The 21,644-nt window shown below is 37.6% G+C and overlaps 2 protein-coding genes across 8 annotated transcripts in view; one reads left to right on the plus strand and one right to left on the minus strand.

Annotated features, from left to right (window-relative positions):
* The window catches only part of Rbms3 (RNA binding motif single stranded interacting protein 3), a 760,386-nt gene that overhangs the window by 321,985 nt on the left and 416,757 nt on the right, over positions 1–21,644 (plus strand). For all 7 annotated transcript variants that reach the window (XM_048348593.1, XM_048348596.1, XM_048348594.1 and 4 more), the window contains one exon: positions 16,756–16,847. In XM_048348593.1, coding sequence (XP_048204550.1) covers positions 16,756–16,847 — 92 coding nt within the window. The remainder of the gene's footprint in view (positions 1–16,755; positions 16,848–21,644) is intronic.
* LOC125353124 (small EDRK-rich factor 1-like) lies at positions 12,322–12,611 on the minus strand. The gene has a single exon (XM_048348600.1). The coding sequence runs from the start codon at positions 12,584–12,586 to the stop codon at positions 12,398–12,400; it is 189 nt and encodes a 62-aa protein (XP_048204557.1). The 5' UTR covers positions 12,587–12,611; the 3' UTR covers positions 12,322–12,397.

The raw sequence follows: 21,644 nt of genomic DNA on the forward strand, positions 1-21,644 counted from the left end.
TCTGCCAAATAATATTTTTCCAGCTGTAATAGGTCCATCTCATTCCATTACTACCTAAAATCACAGGATATCTTATAGCCCTATATGTTCTGCAAATTAGGATTGTTTTTAAAATATGAAAAAATGTTTGGAAATAATTAGTAATTTAGCAACAAAAACAGCATAGGGTGCTATTTAATCTAAACATACTTCCCAGCAAACAGTGAAGTGGAAACAGAAGTCTCAGAAATAAAGGAAAATTACTAGTGAAATTTAAATTCATTATCTTTTTATTTGAAGATTACAGAATGCTTTCATCTACACACTGCATAGTAGAAACCAAAGATGTCATGATTTTGAAAGAAAAATCTGGGAATGAGTAGAATTCAAGGTGGTCATTTTATTATATAAACTGTCCTTTTAAACATTTTAATGAGCTCAAATGCTTCCTCTGTAATCAGATGGTGAAAGTCAAATATTTTAATACAGAGTGTCACTTCTTAAAAGCATTAGAATTTTTTAAAAAGAAACATTATTGATTTCCTTTGATAAACACAAAAATCAAAATCTAACCCATTTGGGTTTAGAAGGAAGATTACAGGACAGGAATTGACCATGTCTGTCTATTCATTGTCTTTAAATATTGGCTAGCATTATTTAAGGAACTTAAGCAGCTATGTCATTCACTTATGGATTGCATTGCTTTGTAGTAGACAAAACCATGAACTTGTGCTTCGAATAAACAAAAAGCCTTTGATGTATCCCCTAACAGAAATATACTGACAGACCTTATTTTATAGATAGGAATGGTGCCTCACAACGTGCCAAGCACTGTTTTAAATGACTTGCATATTCTAGTACTTCCAGTTACTATAAGAAAATACCTGAGGTGGTGGTATACAAAGATTTATATTAGATCATGGCTTTACAGGTTCCTGTTCATGGTCCATTATTGCCTTTGTTTTGGGTCTTTGGTAAAGCAGGGAAGTCAAAGCAGAAACACATAGCAAAACTATTCACCTCAGATGCTTATAAACTGTATGTATCAACTGATCTGTTGATTAAAAACCTTTTGTACAGATACTAAAAGATAATTCAAAAACAAAAAATAAATTAACCTACGCGAAGCAACTCATCTCATGGCCAAATTATGGAGAAAAAAAAAAGAGATGCATTGCAATGCATTGTACACTGGTCATTTCAATCTGTAATCAATAGGATCTTGAGTTCAAGGTCAGCTTGGGCTACAAAGTGAGACTCAGTCTTAAAAAAGGAGAAAAGAGAAAGAAAGAAAGACAGGAAGAAATAAAAAAAGAAATTTAAAATCATGTATGCATATGAGAACACAAGCCAGTCTTGAGGCATTACTAACCACCTACATAGTTCATTTGGGGTTTGGATTGGAAAATGTCAAAGGACTGGAAGGTAGAGACATATCTGAAAGAAAAATATGAAACTTAAAAAGAAAGAAAGGGAAAGAGACAAGTATAAAAGCCTTATATGGCAGTTGATTTTATGTTTTGATCTGGGAGAGTACTGGACCAGGTTACCTGAGCTTTTGACTTAAAGTAATAAGCAGCTAGTTGTCAGAAGGGCAGGCCTTCAAGAGGACTGACTGTCTTTCCCATATGAAGTCTCTTTTCTATTCCATTCTCAGTGGACTTCCTAACATTTGACTGAGAGCCCTGGGGAGAATGCTGCTGGTTTCTACATCTGAGCCAGAACTATTTCTCCTTTCAAAGGTGAATAGCTGAGCGATGTATATTAATTCCTTCATGATTGAATTATTCAACTAATGTTTCTTGAATACCTGCTCACTTTTAGACAGTTCCACAAATGATGATCTTTCAGTGATTTATCAATATCCTAAACTATCAGCCAGGAAATGCCACTGAACTAATTAAATAATAACTGGATGCTTTAATAGAATAATTTCACTCATTTATTCAGTTAGCATTTATTAAGGGTTTACCCTCTAAAATTTGGAACCAACATAATTTCTTAAATTTTTTTCTTTGAATTATATGGAAACATTTAAAATTGGAGAACACTTCCTAGAAATTATTTCTAAATGTATAGGTGAGCCATTTTTACAATACATATCACATGGAAAGCCAGCTATACAACTTCACCTGGCTTCTGCAGCTTATCTGTATCATAAGAAAATTTCTCTCTCTAAGACCAGGTTATATTATGTATAAAATTAGAGCCATAAGATTTGTAAAGAATGTGAAGATCTAAATGAGAGCAACTGTGAAAAAGCTAGTATACTGCCTGCACATAGCTCTTGTTTTATTGCTATGCAGTATCCATCCCACTCCAGTTGGTACGGGAGTTTGAATCCAAGGCCCTGAGCTTACTAAACAAGTGCTTTTCCACCTGAGTTACATTCTCAGGCCTCTGGCTTTAGTTACCTTTTGAATATATCTCCCATGTAAACTATGGTCATTCAATGTGTCCTTTCCACCATAGCTGAAAGGACGTGCATGCCCCACCACACCCAGCTTTTTAAGGTGTCTCGAACACGTTACTAGTTTAGCCATAAGCTTTGATGCTCCCAACCTCTGCTCCCCAAGTAGTTGGGATGGTGGGTATGGGCCCCTGAGCTCTGCTGTAAATGTTGAAATTTGTTTTGGATACCAAAGTATTTTGGTTTGCCTCAGACCAGTCGCTTTGCACTGGCCTGCTCAGTTAGAGTCACACTCTCCAGCCTTCCCTCACTGTTCTAGCTGGAATCCACACTAATGCAGTCAGATTAGACAGGTCATCTTCCAGGAGGATAAACATCCTCAACTACAGGCAGATAGATCTACTGTCACATCCAGGATAAGGAACATGCCTTAAAAGTCAATGTCAGACAGGTGCTGGTGGCTCATGCCTGTAATCCTAGCTTCTCAGGAGACAGAGATCAGAAGATCTGCCAGCCAGGCAGAAAAGTTTTTGAGACTCTTATCTACAATTAACTAGTAAAACACCACAAGTGGAGCTGTGGTTCAACTAGCAGACTGCCAGCATTAAGCAAAAAGATCCAGTAATAGTGCGAGGCTCTTGAGTTTGATACCTAGTGCCAAAACAAAATAAATAAATGAATAGATAAATAAGGACCAGTGTCACCCTGTGTGCTGTTAGAGGGCCTTACTCCTTTGTTTGCCATAGGAGGCTGCTTTAGGCAGCAGGATTCCCTCTCTTGAATCCTGCTTTTCTATCTACTACTTTCTCCTGTAGATAGAAATCAAGCTTCTGAGGTCAGTCCTTGTTGCTGTTGCTCAATTACCTCAGAAAAATTCTAGACCTCTGGGTCAGCACCAGGGAAAACTGATATCAAAAGAAGAGAGAGAATTTGTTTTCCCCTCATCAACAGTTTAGAAAGAGAAAGGAAAAAAAGTAAAATAAAACTTAACTGTGCTCCAAAGTTTTATTTATCTTGCACATGCTGTTTGATAATGTACAGTGGAGGGAGAGCTTTCAGAGTTTCTGGAGAATGAGTTATTGAGATGGCTTCAATGTGTCAGGAAGAAAAACATTTTCAGCTGGTTGCCACTTTGTGAGATTGTGTGTACTTGCAAACATTTCCAAGGTTGTTTTTAAAGGTAAGATTTGGAAATGGTGACTTTACTCCCTTCACAGCCTCTCCCCTATTCACTGCAGAGTTCTGCTTTCTCTAAGCCCAGTGACTTTGTCATCTGGGATTTTTCATCCTGTCAATCAGGAGAAGCCATCAACTCACCACTTTGTTTTTCTTTTGCTGAGAAATATTATTCAGGTCCTTTGGTTAAGTTTCATAAACTAGGCAAGGAACAGGGAGAGTCTGGGCACAAAGTTCTTTGGTGATGTGTTAAGTACTCTGTGTCAATGACAGCCTAAAGCCCTGTTCTATAAACCCAATCCCCACCCCTCCAAAAAAAGCCAAACCATTAGCATAAAAACATTTGACAATCTTGTTTTTATGAATGCACACTTGATATATATGGAAAAGAATCTTGCCTCATTATTATGCTTTGTACTGGAGAATGTATCTGTTCTTTGTGGCCAGAAGTGCCAAAGTACAGATCTGGCTGTTCAGATTTTGGGAAGGGGTTAGATTGTCAAAAGAGTACTATGAAGTTGGACACTGATGGATCATAGTGAAAAACCAGCCCAGGGCTCAAGCCCTGAGTTCAAGCCCCATAACAGACCAAAAAAAAAAAAATGAGTGCTATGAAAGGAGAGTAGTAAGTCACTATCAATGAAAACTGATTTATCAGTACACAGTTTATCTCTGTGACCAGACAAAATTCATTATTCATCTACTCATTTACTAATTCACTCATTCTTTGAGTAGCTAAGAAAAGCCAGAAATTATATAAGTTCTGGTGGTACAATTGTGAATGAAATCTCTCAATTTCCCTCTCTCTCATTCTCTCTCTCATTCTCTCTCTCTCTGCACATATTTATTTTACTGATATCTGGGATAGAACTCAAAGTCTCATGTCTCATGCTTCCTTGTCTGGTGCTTAACTGTTTGAGGCATGCATCTAACCCTAGTTTTTTTCCAGCCATTTTGAAGATGAACTCTCATAATGTTTTCTACCCTGACTGGTTTTGAATCAAAATTTTTTGATCTCCACTTCTTCATTAGCTGTGAATACAGGTATGAGCTGTCAGCATCTGGCATATCTTAATTGATGTGAAATATAATCATATAAATCAATAGGACAAAGCACAGATTATTCCAATGCAGTGAATGGCACTGCCAGTGCATGGCTAATGGAGGGAGGATGAATCTAACTTTCATGCAGATTATCAGCTGGCCACTTGGTCACAGGAACAGCAGGAGCAATATGTAAAAGCAACATTACAAAATTATATATAGAGAGAGCAGGAGAGCCACAAGAGATTTGGTGTCAAAATTATTACATAGTAAATAGGTAATGTTTAGTCTCTTGTAATATTTCACAGAACACTTCCTTAGGTACTATTTCACCAACTTCAATGAAGCTGGCGAAAAACTTAGAGAATAAGAGAAAAAAAATTAAGTCCCCCCAAAAAAAATCCTCAAAGAAATAATTGTCCCATTAATAAGTGGGCTAAAGACTTAAAGAGAGACTTCTCTGAAGAGGAAATGAGAATGGCCAATAGACGCATGAAGAAATGCTCGACATCTCTGGCCATAAAAGAAATGCAAATAAAAACAACATTGAAATTCCAGTTCACTCCAGTAAGAATGGCCATTATCAAGAAAACTAATAACAATAGATGCTGGCAGAGATATAGCCCAAAGGGAATGCTACTACACTGTTGGGGTGAGTGTAAACTTGTTCAACCACTCTGGAAAGCAGTGTGGGAGTTCCTCAAAAGGCTCCCCTATGACACATAGAGCTCCCCTATGACACAGAAACCCTTGTTTTGGGGCATTTACCCAAAGAATTACTATCAAGACCACACTAAAGCTACCAGCACAACCATGTTCATTGCAGTATTATTTACTATTGCTTAAATAAGAGAGCAACCCAGATGCCCCTCAGTAGATGAATGATCAAGAAAATGTGGAACAACAATGGAATTCTATGCTTCCATCAGAAAGAATGGCATTGCTCCATTCATAAGGAAATGGAAAGACTTTGAAAAAATTATACTACGTGAAGTGAGCCAGACCCAAAGAGACATAGAATCCATGGCTTCTGTCATTGGTAATAATTAGTATGTGTCTAGGATATTTCTCGCACAAGATCACAATAGCTCACATGATCATATAAGATGATGTTAAGCAAAATAAACTCAAAGAGATAGAAACAAGAGGTTTTTTTCCTTGTTGTTATTTTTAATATACTATGAGAAAATATTTCTTTTTTCTTTTATTTTTCTTCCCTATGGTTTATTATCCCCTGTTGTCACTATATTTGATTGTGGTACCCTGGGATATAGATAGTAGATAGATAGATATAGATATAGATATCTATATATAGATATTAGGGAAGGGAAGGGGAACATCAAAATGGTGAGACAAAGGATAAAAGGCAAACTAATGCAACAGTGATACTCACAAGACAATATATTGGAAATTAAATATATAACTAGGAGGTGGAGGGATTGGGGAGGAGGGAAGGTAGGAGAAAAATGAAGGAGGAGGTATCAAGTTTGACAAGAAACGTACTCACTACCATTTTATGTATGTAACTGTAACCCCTTTGTACATCACCTTGACAATAAAATTAAATTTAAAAAAAGAGAAAAACTGGAAAAGTAAATTTTTGAAAACTTAATTCAATTTTTCTATCATCTTTACCCTAATTACAAATAAACTTTCTTTCTTCCATGGGCCATAGGTTTTTGTGTGGACAACATTCTGTAGAGAGCCTTTACAGATCTCCATGTGTTCACTTGACTGTTTCTGCATCCAGGCTATTAACCCTCTTAGAGGACAGTGTGTGTCTCATTTGTCTTTTTTTCCTTCTATAGCATCTAGCTCATAATTCTTAACAGAACCTTGCTGAGCATTTGTTCAATCAATAGCAACATTTTTATATTTACATCCTGCCTAGTTTCCAAAAAGGATGAACAGGAAAAGGAATTGATTTCCAGGGGTTGATAAATGAGCAGGCTGTTCTTGGCACTGGAACCCATACCCTGTCTCCAAAGTGTAAAAATTGGGGCAGAATGGGGTTTTCAAGCTATCTTCTTCACACTTGTGCCTGTTTATTGATTTAATAAAATTCTGCTGACAGCTTCTCTGATCTCCGCTAGGAAGAGACTGCATTAGCCTTCTTAATGGTCCATTATTTCTCTGTAGTGAGTGCAGTGGTAGAATTGGTTGGTGTTGGGGAGCCACAGAGGTAGACAGGACAGAGTAGTAGGAAGGTTATGATTATGTCCCATTATTACAACAAGTGAAGGGAAGTCAAAGGAGCAAAGTGTTCTGTTTGGTAACTGCCACTCAGGTTGGTACTATGGACCCTCTGTAAATCAGGCCTCAGGTGTGGATCACATCAAACCCCTGGCTCTCCCATCCTGGGTTCCCTCTTGCCATCTAATTTTTGGTTTTCTCCACTGGCCAATTACCTGCCATATTAACTTTTCACAACATGACACAGAAGTTAACCAATTCCTTCCAACTCATAATGCTTTAAAATTGCAAATCCAAATGATTTCTCTTTTTTAAAAAGTAATTGATCTTTATGACTCCTAGGAGATTTCTTATTTTAATCAGAAACTTTAGTTCAGTTTTGTTCAGTTTTGTGGAAACGATAGGTGAACATCTGCATTTAGTAGTTTTTGTGTTCAATGGAAAATCAACTTCAGTGCTTGCTAACATTACTTTTCTAAGGGTTATGAGACTTTAATTTGAATCTTTATCCTGTGCACATAAAATGTTCACTGGAATTTTTATAATACATTTATTGGTTACCCACTTCCTCAAATGAACATTTCTTGCTTAAAGTGTTGAATTAGTATAGAGCCAATTTGAACTTTGTAACTAAACCAAATGAGTTAGATCTGTGATGAACAAACATGAAGAGAAAAGGACATAGACTTGTTCTAAAAAGGCTGTTAAGTCAAATAGCACAGCTCTGGAGTCTCATATACTCAAATTTAAGAAGACATATGTTTAAAAGATATAAAGATGTGTTATGTGTAGAAAGGAATTCACTTTTCTCATTTGTCTTTTAGTGTGTGTTTAAGACAAATGAATTAATTGGGGTCTTAAATTTCAGCACACTCTGATGGGGGGAAGGAGTTGGACATAGGATGCCTTAGATGCAAAGTTGGGCATATCAAATGTATTTAACTTTATCCAATGCCCAGAACCCAAAATAAGTATGGAGGTAGCATGATTACCTATATTTTTGGTTGAATGATCTGTGCCTAAGGACTCAGTGTAATCAAATAACAGACTTAGGATTGGAATCTAGATAACTGCCCTTGAACCACACCAGTTTCTTAAATAGCTTGGCCCAACTCGAGTGGGATTCCTTGGGAGACAGTGGTTTTCAGCATTACGGTTGTCCAGGTGGACCTTGCAGAATATTTGGAGAAGTGTGAGATTTGAAGACCATGTAGAATTGGATATGATAATTTTAAGATCTTGATTCTGTCTATAGTCTCATGAGAAGAGAGGAAGGTTCCATCCTGTTTGATGAGTAGCTTGCTGCAGCCCCAGGGTTTCCATCTTTGGTATGCATATATATGAGTTCACTACAGACTTTGAGAAATGTGGAGGATAGTTCAGCACATCCACAGTAGACCTGACAATCTGCATGGTGGTGAGGAGAGGATGCCCCAAACCTGATTCTAGGCCATTCTGTAGGGCCGTTGAATATGAAAACTGGGTTCAAGAACCTGGGAACAGGTGAGTCTCTCCTTCAAAGGATGCTCTCACACTGAGGCTACTACCTTTGTTCCACAATGGAAAAATGATATATAGTCATTTTTATCTATAAGGTTGATTAAGAGGAGGGGGGAAAGGAGAGAGCATCTAAATTAAGATCTTAGCTAAGATCTTAATAGATTTGCCTACTCTACTGTGGATTGATGATTGTACAGCTCTAATTAAAGTGTTCAGCATAACCATGGGCTTGCATAAGCAGTCATCATTGCATACCTGTTTTTCCTTCCTTTTCTACCAAAGAGACAGGACCTGCAGTTCACATGGGCGTGCATCTCATTTGTAACACTGTCTAAAAGCAAAGGGCAGCTTGGCTGCATGAGTCACAGAGGCTCATCTTCCATTTTCACCCAAGCAGATTGCTCTTTCTAATCTCTACAATATAATAAAATAATTGTTAGATGCTGAAAAAATAGTGAATTTTGTTAAACTTGATAAAGCACAGTGATTACATTAAGCCCTTAAATAATAGCCCAGATCCTAATTTTGTCTTTCCTTGGTGTCAGGAAGCAATTTTTCTCATTTAAAAATCAATTGGACATAGTAAAGAGGGAAGTGAGTTTGGGGGTTTGATTTTGTGTTTAGCTTAATAAAACTTTTTGTGCAACGTAAGTGGAATGAGAATGTATTCCATTTTCAAGTGACACATTACTAAGTACTTTACTCTCAACAATTTGTCAGTCTTCATGATAGTTTTATTCTGCCAGGAAATGCTATTTGAGACTTATTTCTTGTCCCCAGTCCTTACTTTTTGCCATTTTTGCATAACTGCATAACAGCTCCCACCTAGAGAAAATAATTGTCATTTTAGAGCAATAACTCTTTCTTTAGAGTTCATTTATTTTCTTTTACAGTATCTAACATTTTATTTACCTTATACATAGTAAGTTCCTAATAAAGTTAATAACTGTATAGGAGAGTTATATCATGGTTTAAACTAACATCCTTAATGGTGAGGAAATCCTATTTCCAAAACTAGCATCTAATCTTAGTGTTTCTAGCATATGATGGGAGGCAATGAATCTGCTTCCCCAGGAGGGCACAAAAAGGCAAGTTGCTTGTTCTATTGTGGAATGATGATCCATCTTGCCTACCCCAATTTATGAAAGTTTGGAGGCTGCAGCTCCTCACACATGCAATGTGTGCATCCTATAAAATGTTGTGAAATCCATTGAATCTTATATTCTAACAACATTTTAGAGCACAGCTAAGTTCAGATTTTAAAAGTTTTCAGGATTTTTTTATGTCAAAACATAAGCAGTTTTATCTCTGTATCTGCATCTTAGCAAAAGGATGTTTGTTTTATATCTCTTTTCTATTTTTTCAAAATTAAAGGTACACTTTGACAATAAATATGAAAAAATTTAAGGTAGTCTAACCACTTTCATGACAGATCTTGGCTGACATTTGAAATGAATGAACTCAGAGGAAATGGATGCAAAAGAAGATGTTAAACCAAAACACTGGGTTTTCTTTTGAGTTTCTATGTAAGGAAGTAAGGATGGAGCAGAAACTGCTGTCCTTGATTGCATAATGAAGAAAATTGGAAAATCCAATAGAAAAGAATGATCAGTGATCATTAACTATTCAGGACATCAAGTAAAATGCAACAAAAATGCCGAAACACAAAGAATATACCCAAAGGCAGGCTTCCTGCTCCCTTTCTGCAGCTCAGTTTCTGATGCCATGGTATACACAGGAAACCTAAATAGAAAAGAGGAAAGCAGGATTGTGAAATCCAATCCTTACCATCTTCACCAGTTACATTTGAGCAGAAATTGATTCAGACATAAATCTTCTGATTAGAAATCAGGTTTGACTCACAGCTGGATTGAAAGAAGTCAGGTGTTAGACCAAGACATCTGTATTTCAAGTGGGCTTTTAGGACAGTCATTCTGAAAAGGAAGAACATCACAAATGTGAAATGTATTCCACAGACAGAAAATCTCCCTTGGCTGGCTGGAGATTCCATGGCTGACCTGAAGCAAGGACTAGGTAAAGCATTCCTCCAATCAGACTTCTCATCGCCCCACTAATGAAATTTCCCAGTATTGGTAAATTAATATTTAGGATATTTTTGTTTATTTATTTTGTTTCATTTTGTGCAAGTACTAGGGATTAAATTTAGAGACTAGGAGCTATTCCTCAAGTCTAGCACCCTATTTGAGCCACAGCTCCCATTCTAGCTTTTAAAAAAATAACTTCTGCTGGTTTACTGGAGATAAGTGTCTCACAGACTTCCTGCCCAGGTTATGTCAGTGATCTTCAGATCTGGTCACCTGTGTAGCTAGGATTATAGGCATGAGACATCCAGCTGAATACTTACTTTAAATTAAGAATTTTAAAGAGCCCACAACAACTCCAAAAATAGCAAAAGAGCAGTTAAAGATTAGTCACCTAAGTGAGATTCCAAATGAACACTCAAAGAGGTCACAAACAGCAAAGGTCTTAGAATATTTGTTACCTGCAACTGCAGTAAAGGGAAAAGACTCAAACCCTCTAGCAATAAATAGTATTCTTAGTAGAATTCTCCTACTATTTATATCTCTTTTTTGCTTTGCTGTTTTCCCTATAAAGTCACTTTGTTGGTAGTGAAATAAAAATAGCAAAAGTTTAAATCAACACACAAGGTTGAGAGTATTTCAGAAAGTGTTGATTAGTTCTGTCAATGGAATGAGCATGTTTGGGGAATGACCTAATTATTCTAGGGCTGGGTCTTTCTCCTTATTCTACTTCCACTAATTGCAGAACTGCTGGCCATCTCTCAGTGACAAAGAGGGAAACAGGACAGGGTTGTTTAGAGAAAGCAGTGACATTTAGTTTTCATTCACTTGGACCTGTGGCCATGCTTAATTACAGAATTGCAAGACTGACATGGCATGCTCAAGGCCACCTGGCCATTTCTGAGGAGCTGATTTTCTAGTTTTCTACAAAGGCCTCTGAGTTCCCATAAAACACTGGCAGCTGGGACTGAACAAATCTCTTCCCCACACCAGATGCAGGTGTTGGTTGTTCTTGCTGGTTTATCATTAAGGGACTGAAAGCAAATTGAGCTGTTTTGCTCCTCAGTGAAGGTGGCCTCTTATTTCATTTGGTCTCTTCTGATTGTCATGTAGCATCTGCTGCAACACAAAACTCAGGAATGAAAAGTTTATTTCAAGAACAAGGCATTTTTACCGCTCACCTTGCATTTTAAATACCGGAAGTAAATGTGAAAGTCATACAACTCAGTGTCATAGCTCAGCTTTGTAGCTTGTCTTTTATTTGAAGTTTTGAGCTGGGAGCCTTGGCTTTTCTGTTGGCTGAAGACATCAAAACAGATGTCTGGTACTGAGGAGACGCCAGCCCCCTTGCTGGCACCCCATCTCTTCACAGCAGCATTTGTCTTAATCCTCATCCATAAGGTCCCTGATTTAGAGAAAGCTCAGGGTGTTGTCTCACATCCTCCCAGAAACTTTTTCAGTTTGGATTGGACTCGGGCCATGTATATCAGCATCTCAATTTTGTAAGGCCTTGGGTAATGTGTAGGTTGGAAGGAAAGAAGGAAGATGGAGAAGAAGCTCAAGTGACACCAAGGGCACAGTATGCAATCTCTTGGAGGCAAGCACTGTTAACTCAGAATGTAATCACACAATACTTTTCATATTGTTCCTTTTTTTATTTTCAAATTGATGTACAGAGAGGTTACAGTTTCATACATTAGGCATTGGATACATTTCTTTTACTGCTTTCATATTGTTCTTTATCATCAAAATATATTTGGATGGATAGGCACAGTGGTGCATGCTTGTTACCTCAGCTATGCAAGAGATGGAGAGTGGAAGTATTATTATTTTATTTATTTATTTTTTTTAGGATACATGCATGATCAGTGTTTTATTTTGAAGGGTGGCTTTAATGCATAAGTTAGTCAAATTGAGAAGCAAAGTTTAAAATAGACAGTTTTGTAAGGGTAAGTTACAACGCACAGGTAATGACTATTTAAGAAATCTTGATCTTAGAGCTTATGATGCACCTCAATGGCAGTAGCACCCAGGTCTTCCAAAGAGCCAGTCATCATTTTTCTCTTGTCTGCATTGACTTCTTCTCATTAACTGCCTTCTGCTTTTGCTGCATGATCTCAGAGTCTCTTTGCTTTCTCTGAGAGGTAGTCAAGCTATCCTCTTTAATTTTTCCCTTGCTTATTTCCTGGGTTTTTTTCATATTCTTCTGGCAGGCCAGCTCTCGTTGATTTCCACGGGCCATGCCTACCACCCGACGGGCCTCGCAGGAGGGCAGTTGAGGCAGACTGGGCTGTAGTCGCCCCGGGATCATCCAGGTGGAGCGCGCCGTGGGGGGCCTCCGCCCATTCAGCATCCAGGAAGTATTATTATTGGAAGCCAGCTCAGGCAAACAGACAATGAGACCCCCATTTCAACCAATGAGCTGAATGTGGCAATAACTATCTGTTATTTTAGCTATACGGGAGCTATGAATAGTGGAGTTGAAGTCCAAGGCCAGCTTGAGCAAAAAGCTGAGGATACTATATGAAAAATAACTATGCCAATAAAGGAGGGGAAAAGAGGAAGTTGGAGGCATGTATCAAATGATACTTGCTTAGCAAACCCTAATATTACCAAACAAACAAAAGTTGTAATGGACATTTTGATCAGTTCATCAATATGGTGGCTAGGAAATTAAACTGACATTTAAAAAGACTTTTGACTTCTTTTAACAAGTATGTATTAAGCAGGGGCTGCATATTGGGTAAAATCTCAGCAATAGGGCCTACAATGAAATGACACAAGATAATCTACAGTGCTCTTTATTTATTTTTCCCAGTAATGGAGACTGAAGAGGACACTTGATCCAGTAGTCATTATTACTATTGGTATAAACTCGGGCCTCACACATTCTAGGCAAACACTACCCCTGAGCTACATCTCCACCCTAAACCAGTGCTCCATGGATACCCACCCAGGTTGTACACTTGAATGAGTTATGGGATCACCACAAATGCACACACACACACACACACACACACACACACAGCACATGCAACACACATACAAACACACATACACATACACAAAACAGAAACTTTTGTCTCAATCTTCTGAGCCATGAAACTGCAAAGTATCCAGCAACCCTTCTACTCCCCTACCATTTTGGGGCCACCATGGCCCTGAGCACACTGGCTCCTCTTTTTCCTCCTTGCTTACATTCTGTATTGCATTTGGTGCCTTTGGCTCCTCCTTCTTTCATAGACACATGTTTTCCTTGAGCTGACATCACAGTCCTCTTGCTATCCCTCTTTTCTCCCTGGTTCTCTTTGAACTAACTTTGCAAACTCATGTTTTCATGCAACACCTAAATGCTGAAGTTGTTTAAATTCCAAACATGCACCATTTTCAATACTGATAATAGATATTCTTGTCTGTTTTTATCTCTGCAAATTACATATTTGTGCTATCACTTCTTAATTTATATTTTCAATTCCATCTCCTAAGCACCAGTGTAATGTATCCAACTCTTCTTGACATTTTTACTTAGACAATGCATGGGCTTTTCTGAGCAACATACCAGAAACCAGGTATGTTCATTTTCCCTCCTTCCTACTGGCTATCAATTGTCCAGTGGCTTAGGGCAAAAATCAGCTATATGTCCCTTGCCTGCAACCCATTCAATCTAACTACAAGTACTGTTTAAAAAAATAGAACTCAGCTTGTCCATTTTGTGATACCAATTTCTTTGCTTTCCTTTGGATTGCTGCAAGAACCCCTAGACCATCTCATCACCTCTCCAATTCTACTCTTGCTCTCCATTTTGGCCACAAAGATGTAGTCCTCATACTCAGATCATTTTCTGCTTCAGCTTCCTTACAATTTCGGATAGTACTTATTCTACCATTAGATTCTATCTGATATGCTCTTGTTTTCTCTCAAGAGAGATCTTCCATTTTGCAATCATGGAGTAAATGATATGGCTATCTGCCATGAGTCAGCCATCTCCAGCTCAGTTGTAAGTTACATAAAGGTGGGGACTGGGGCTGTGTTTTCCAACACTTCATACATTTTGTTTGGCACAGTGTTTAGCACACATAGACCTGGGCTGCTGAATAAAAGAATGAGCCTTTGTATAAAAGAGAGACAAGGACCAAAACATGAGGTGAAAGATGTGTCCCTCACATCTCATTCCCAGATCTCTGCTCCATGCTCAGTCACTCTGTGAACACACTGATGTATGAGCTGCACTTAATCCTTTCATGAAGCTGTTTTGCTTTGTGTCCTTGAGTCCTAGCTTAAAATTCTGAGAAATTCTCAAGGCATAAGTCATCTGCATGGTGGATTTCAGAGGGTATCAGAAACAGCTCACGAAATAGAACTCTCAAACAGCCCACTGTACAGTATACATGAAAGGGCTTTGATCCATCAATTAGGGGGGTTCTAGGATTCAACCTCAGTTTCCACATAAGCATTATGGACAGTAAGCCATGACTACCTGACAATTTTGTATCACTGACTCTCAGAATGCCAACCACTCAGCACAGCACCTGGCACAGAGAGATAATATCTCAGTCTTAAATTTTTCCTTTTTTTGCCGCTCCTGGGACTTGAACTCAGGGCTTGAGCACTGTCCCTAGCTTCTTTGAACTCAATGCTAGAACTCTACTTCTTGAGCCAGAGCACCACTTTCATCTTTTTCTGTTTGTGTGGTGCTGAAGAATCAAACCCAGGGTTCCATGCATGCAAAGCAAGCATTCTACCACTAGGCCACATTCCCAGCCCTTACTTTCTCCTTTCTTCCAAGTGCTTCTTCCCCACTGTTCTACTTTTTGAACTGTCTGTTTCCTGTCTTACTGTCTTTGTTGTTATTTTTTGTGTCAGTATGAAGGCTTGAACTCAGAGCTTAGCCACTGTCCTTTAGTTTTATACTTTTGGCTCATATCTGTCACTTGAGTCACACTTCAATTTTTGTTTTTTTTGTAGTTAATAGGAGATAAGAGTCTTCCTGCCTGGGATAGCTTTGAATCATAATCCTCAGATCTCAGCTTCTTATGTAGCTAGGATTACAGGCATGAGCCATTGGTTCCTGGGTCTTACTTGTCTGAGTGGGTGGTAATAATTATGTTGCCCATCTAGTAGGAAGTTTGTCAGAAGGGGAGGATTAGCAGTGCTTACAGAACACACTTCTTTTTGGATTAGAAACCAACCTCACAGCTTCTCTGCCCAGAGTTTTCAGAGCGCTCATGGTCCACTACTGTTTAACAAATTCATATTACAATAACACGCTGGGAAGGGGAGAAAGAAGGACAGGATTAGAGGGGAGAAATTAAAAAAAATAAAATAAACAACTTAGTAATTAAATTCCTTTGCATTCTTCTTTTGCTATTATAGTGAAAGTAGGTCCTAGAACAGGATTAATAGTTTGTTTGGTGCCTTATTTAGAATCTTCTGAATGAGATATATGAGAAAATAGTGAGAGACCTAAGAGATTCATGGGGTAGGCTTCAGGAGAGCCAGGCAAAGCTGCCTTCAGACTCATCTCTATCATTTATATTTTAAACATTTCTGGTATCTGTTCTTGCTGCTAGCAAGTCCTGGACTAGCAGTTAGCTTAAGAGCACACAGAATTCCTACCTCATTCATTCAGTTTTACTATTTCTTTGGACTCATGCTTCATACTCACTTCCAGGAGGATGGGGATAGAGCAATAAAGGCAACTCCTATACCCTGTCAAATACTAGTCAACTAAACAAAGAAACAAACTGGGTTTTTGTTTTTTATTTTCTATAGCTTGAGTATGTATCCATTTACTCACTCTCATGTATAGCTCATTAAAGATTACAAATAGTCTGCTTGTGACAAATAGTCTGCATTATCAGGAGAAACAAGCCTAGAACAAAGGAGAATTGGCTTGGTAATCAAGTGAGACTTGGTTCAAATCCTGACATCCAAAGTGTGATAATCTGTGCAGTCAACTTGTGTTAATTGATAGGCACCACTGGAGTTCATGGTGATAACTTTAATCCAAGTTCTCATGCTTTAAGTTGTATAGGTTTTCAGAATTTTTTCAAAATTTAAATATAAACTTAAAAAACAATTTTCCAGGCATTTTTCTTCAGTCTTTTGGTATATCCATCAAAACAAGAGTAGTAGATTTAAACAAAATATTTTTCTCACCAGAGTAGTATAAAGCAGGTAGCTGTTTTGTATGTCTAGTCTCCAAAGCAGTCTCCAGGAAATGTTACTACATTCCTGTTTAGTTATACTGTACTGTCTCCCAAAGCAACAAGAACAACTGATTTCAAAGCCTTGTGTTCAACTGGGTTCCATTCAGAAGAAATGAATGTAATCTAAGCATAAACCTACCTTCATGTACATAATAGAGAGGTGTATCCTGTGAGTACTAATGAAGTGTTGTGTGTTTTGCAGGTTATGGATTCGTAGATTTTGACAGTCCTGCAGCTGCCCAGAAAGCTGTAGCATCCCTCAAGGCAAATGGTGTGCAAGCTCAGATGGCCAAGGTAAGACTATATGGGTACAGACACGTGCGTGAGTGTGTGTGTGTGTATGTGTGTGTGTGTGTTTAAAAGTTTCTCCTTTACTGTATGTTGACTTAAATAGTAGAATTTGCAACAACTTGGTTTATATTAACTGGTTAGGAAAATAAACTCCAATAGGCTTGGCTTGGAATAATTTGGCTGATTTATTTTATCGTTTCTTTATACATATTAATGTTCACTTTCATTGGAGTATCATCATTGGTGATTAAGGAAGTTTTCTGTTTTGCCTGAGAACAGAGATATATGTGCATGGGAGCTAAGGACTTTCACTGGGAAACAGTTTTAGAATATGACAATTACCAGTAATTTGTCTTTGATTAACATGTGTGATATAAATGTGCTCATTCTTATTCTTTTATTTGGGTGAGCTGATTGCTGCATGATGGAGATGTCTGATCTGAACAAAGAAATGAGTTTGCAGACAGGTATCTTGCTGCGGTTACTGGAATTTTACTTTAGCCTGAGTGCCGGGAATTTTCCATGATAACAGTAATTTCTAATACTCATATATTGTTACATAGAATACATTGTCTGGAACCTTCCAAAATTATAATGAAACTTTCTATCAGAGACAACTAATAAAATGATTCATAATATACTTATATCTTCATTGTAGCAGAGCTCCAAAGAATCCACACAGGTAATAAAGTAACATAGCATATGCCCACCAGTGCACCAGTATGGGCATCCTGGTTTTGTTGTGCTACTGTACTACATTTGTCACAATGTAACTGTTGGGGGAAACCCAGTAAAGATTACATGAGACATCTCTCTATTGCTTTTGCAACTTCTCATGGGTGTATATCCATTTGTCTGCTCTGTAGTCATTTATATTAAAGTCATAGTCATTTGAGATTTATTTGCATGTGACCTAATATTTAAAGAGTTCTTTCTAATTAAAAGTACTGAATATATTCACCGCCAGGTTCTCCAAAGTTGAGGTCCAATAATAGATGACAGATTTGAAACCTTTGAGCAATGCATTCCATGTGAGTCAAATTCCTAGGTACAAATTCCTAGTGGCTGGGATTCCTCTCGTGGAGCTGATGAGATTGTGGAGGAGTAATGGAATTTCACAATGATTGCTAACATTGTCTGATCACATTTTCCAATTATTGTCTCAGAATTCTGAGGTGGAATATTTGGTTCCTAGTGATTGTAGCTGTTTTCTAGTGGCTGTGCAGCCTTTAGAGTAACTTCCTTTTGTGGGCTCATTGTCCTGTATGGCATTTTAATTATTATTCAAGGTGATATCAATTAGAGTTTGAATTCTTTCAGCTGTGTAATGATATTTTTCTTCAGATATATGCCTGGAAGTTTTAAATTTGGTCATGAGCAAAGACTGATGAAATTAGTATTTTTAATTAATTAGGAAATTGCATACATGTCTCAGTTTAAAGGGTACTTGGCAATGAATCAATGTAGCAATTTTCTTTACCCAGAAAACAAAAGATAAAGTACAATTCTTAGTTGTAAGCAAAGTGTACTTGGATTTCACTGGCGATTGATTATACAAATTATTCAGAAGTTGTTACTGCAAGATCTTTGATCCAGTGTATTAGTAAAAACTGAGTTTTGGGGGCTGGGAATATGGCCTAGTGGCCATGTATACATGAAGCCGTGGGTTCAATTCCCCAGCACCACATATATAGAAAACAGCCAGAAGTGGCGCTGTGGCTCAAGTGGCAGAGTGCTAGCCTTGAGCAAAGAGAAACCAGGACAGTGCTCAGGCCCTGAGTCCAAGGCCCAGGACTGGCAAAATAAATAAATAAATAAAGTAACTGAGTTTTGGAAGTTTCTATGTTGTGCAGTTTATAGTTTATAGTTTATAATATAATTTGCATGATTCTACTGTTGCAAATTATATATAATATATAGTATATGTATAATGTATAATATGTATAATGTAAATATATACATATATACACTCATACATAATAAATTAAGTTGAAAGGAACATGAAAAGAAAGTTGACCTTGTAACTACTGAGGAGCCATTTTGAATCAAATATTTTCCTTCTGTTTCCTAACATTACAGTACATGGGCATCACTCTTCCTCTCTTTCTTTCTCTCTCATTCACTGGGTCTTGAACTCAGGGTCAGGGTGCTAGCCCTTAGTTTTTCAAGGCTGAACTCTACCAGCAGAGCCACAGTTCCATGTCTACCTTTTTACTGATTAGTTGGAGATTAAAGTCTGAGATGTGTCTCCCTGGGTTAGCTTCAAACTATGATCTTCAGATCGCTGCTTCTTGAGTGGCTAGGATTACAGGCATGAGCTATCAGAGCCCACCCAAAAGGGTATTACTTTAAAGAGCTTCAGAAATTATTATTTATCCTGGCCAGCATTCTGGTCCTTTACTCAAACTTATGTACACATTAAGATGATTCTATCTTTGATACTGAAGGTCACATTATTGCCAAAGTCATTCAAAGATTTTATATTACTAGTTGTGTGATCCTGGAAGTAAAATCTTAATTCTTTTTCTCATAAAGTTTGAACCCAAAGCCTCTTGTAAGCTCATATCTGCCTACCAGAAAGCTTTCAATAAAAAAATGACTTGGTAATTCAACTACCAAGAAGAAAATAAATATCCTTCCTTTGGCATGGCAATGGAACAAGCTTGGCCACCTGCATTAGTGGGTTTCTCACTGAGCTGTTGGATTTCATGGCACTTTTTCCTTTGTCTTAGTGATAGCTGTTATTTATTATCATAAAAACCTGAAGTCTGCAGGATGTGTGAAACTTCCAAAATATTTTTTGCTATTTAAGTATCTACTGAATCATCCCCTGAATTATCATTCTTTCTTATCAGTATCCTACTATGCAGACTGTGGTGTCCAATTTGAAATATTCTAGTATTTGAAAATAAATAACACAAATAATCAAGATTCCAGATACCAATCTGGAGTTAACCAGAAACTCTCCATGTGAATTCTTTATTTAGCTAATATCTTCCAATGTTTGCATGTGAAAACTAACTGATGTGACAATTTAAAAAATTCATCACAAATTATCCAGTAAGTGCCCATGACTTACAATATCCATTGTTTCTGGGCACAGGTAGCTCACACCTATAATCCTAGCTATTCAGAAGGCTCATATCTGAGGATCACAGTTTGAAACCATCCTAAGCAGGAAAATGCATGAAACATGTCCAATTAGCCAGCAAAAAGAGAGAAGGGGATCTGTGGCTCATATGGTAGATTTCATCCTTGACAAAAAAGCAAATGAGACTATGAGATCTTGAGTTCAAGCCCAGTGAACATGCACGTATGCATTCATGCGTGCTCATGCACACACACACATTTACTCACACACACACACTTTAAAGCCCTTAATGAAGAGTCACATTTTTATTTTTTATATGCTTGCTCAAAAAGGGTCTTCCAGAAAGAAAAGATAGTGCTTCTTTGGAAAATGAAGATTTAGGATATTTTCCTAATGCATACTAAATAATAATACTGTTTCGGGGAAAAAAATCTTGATTTTGAATCATCACTCTGGTAAAACCTGGATGTATGGCTTTGGCTATGTTATTAAATAACTCTGAAATTCTCTAATAACAACATAGTACTTAAGCTATAGGTTTATTGAAGGAAGTATTCAAAATGCTAAAAAAAGAAAAGCCATAGTACCTAGGTTATTGTACAAATTCAGCAAATGTTAGTAACAATATGTTATGTATTAAATTGGAATCTGCTTCTAGACCTTTTGTAAATCTACACATATTTTAAGTATTGTGTTATTACAAACTAAACTACTGGAAAATATTTTAAGGCCTCATCCAAAAATGTTTTTATTGTTTACTTATTTTTCAGACACCATGTTGTGTGTTAAAGAAATAATATTGTTAAAACCTGCTTCTTGTTCTGAATTCATTTTACAAAATTGTGTGTGTGTGTGTGTGTGTGTGTGTGTGTGTGTGTGTGCGCGCGCGCACACGCATGGGCACCAAAGCTTCAACTTGGAGCCTAGGCACTGTCCATTAGAGAGCACTCCTCTTCTTGGGTGACACCTACACTTCAGCTTTTTCATGATTAATTGGAGATAAGAATCTTATGACCTTTCCTGCCCCAGCTGGCTTAGAACCACAATCCTTAGATCTCAGCAACTTGAGTAGCTAGAATTACAGTAATGAGCCACTGGCCTCCTGCTGTGTATTCTAGATTCCTAACATTTACACTATTTCCCATACAGCTATTAGTTAGTCTTGACTAAGAACATTAAGTATTGCTTTTATTGACAATGTCAAGGTTTATTAAAGAAAGTTATTGGTCATGAAATATGTCTCAAAGAATCTAAGGAGAGAAAAGTGAGGAAAGCCTAGTTGGCACTAACGTTATTTATGGGTGTTCACTGACATTGTCTTCTAAGAAGTCTCCTGAGAGGCAAGAGAGAACAATTGAACACACTGGACATTTATGACAAGACATTCATACACTCATATAGTGACACAATCATAATACTTCTGCCTATGCCATGTAGTGGGCTCCATGAGTCCTTTTCTCTCCAGAAGTTTCCTTGGGCCTCTCTTGTTGAGAGCAGCTTTGCAGACTGGCTTCCCATGTACTGTTAGAGGATCTGCTATCATGTGACATACGAGCACCAGCAAGGTGAGACCTGGCTAGCCTTGGGTATTTTTAACTGGCTTTTTCATCAATTCCAGATTCAAGTAAACATGGCATAGCTCTCTTCAGATGGAAGATCTTCAGAAAAGGATTTAGCCCTTCTCAGGGCCTTGAAATATGGTATCATCT

The sequence above is a fragment of the Perognathus longimembris genome, chromosome 6 (assembly GCF_023159225.1).
Source record: "Perognathus longimembris pacificus isolate PPM17 chromosome 6, ASM2315922v1, whole genome shotgun sequence".
Classification (NCBI taxonomy): Eukaryota; Metazoa; Chordata; class Mammalia; order Rodentia; family Heteromyidae; genus Perognathus; species Perognathus longimembris.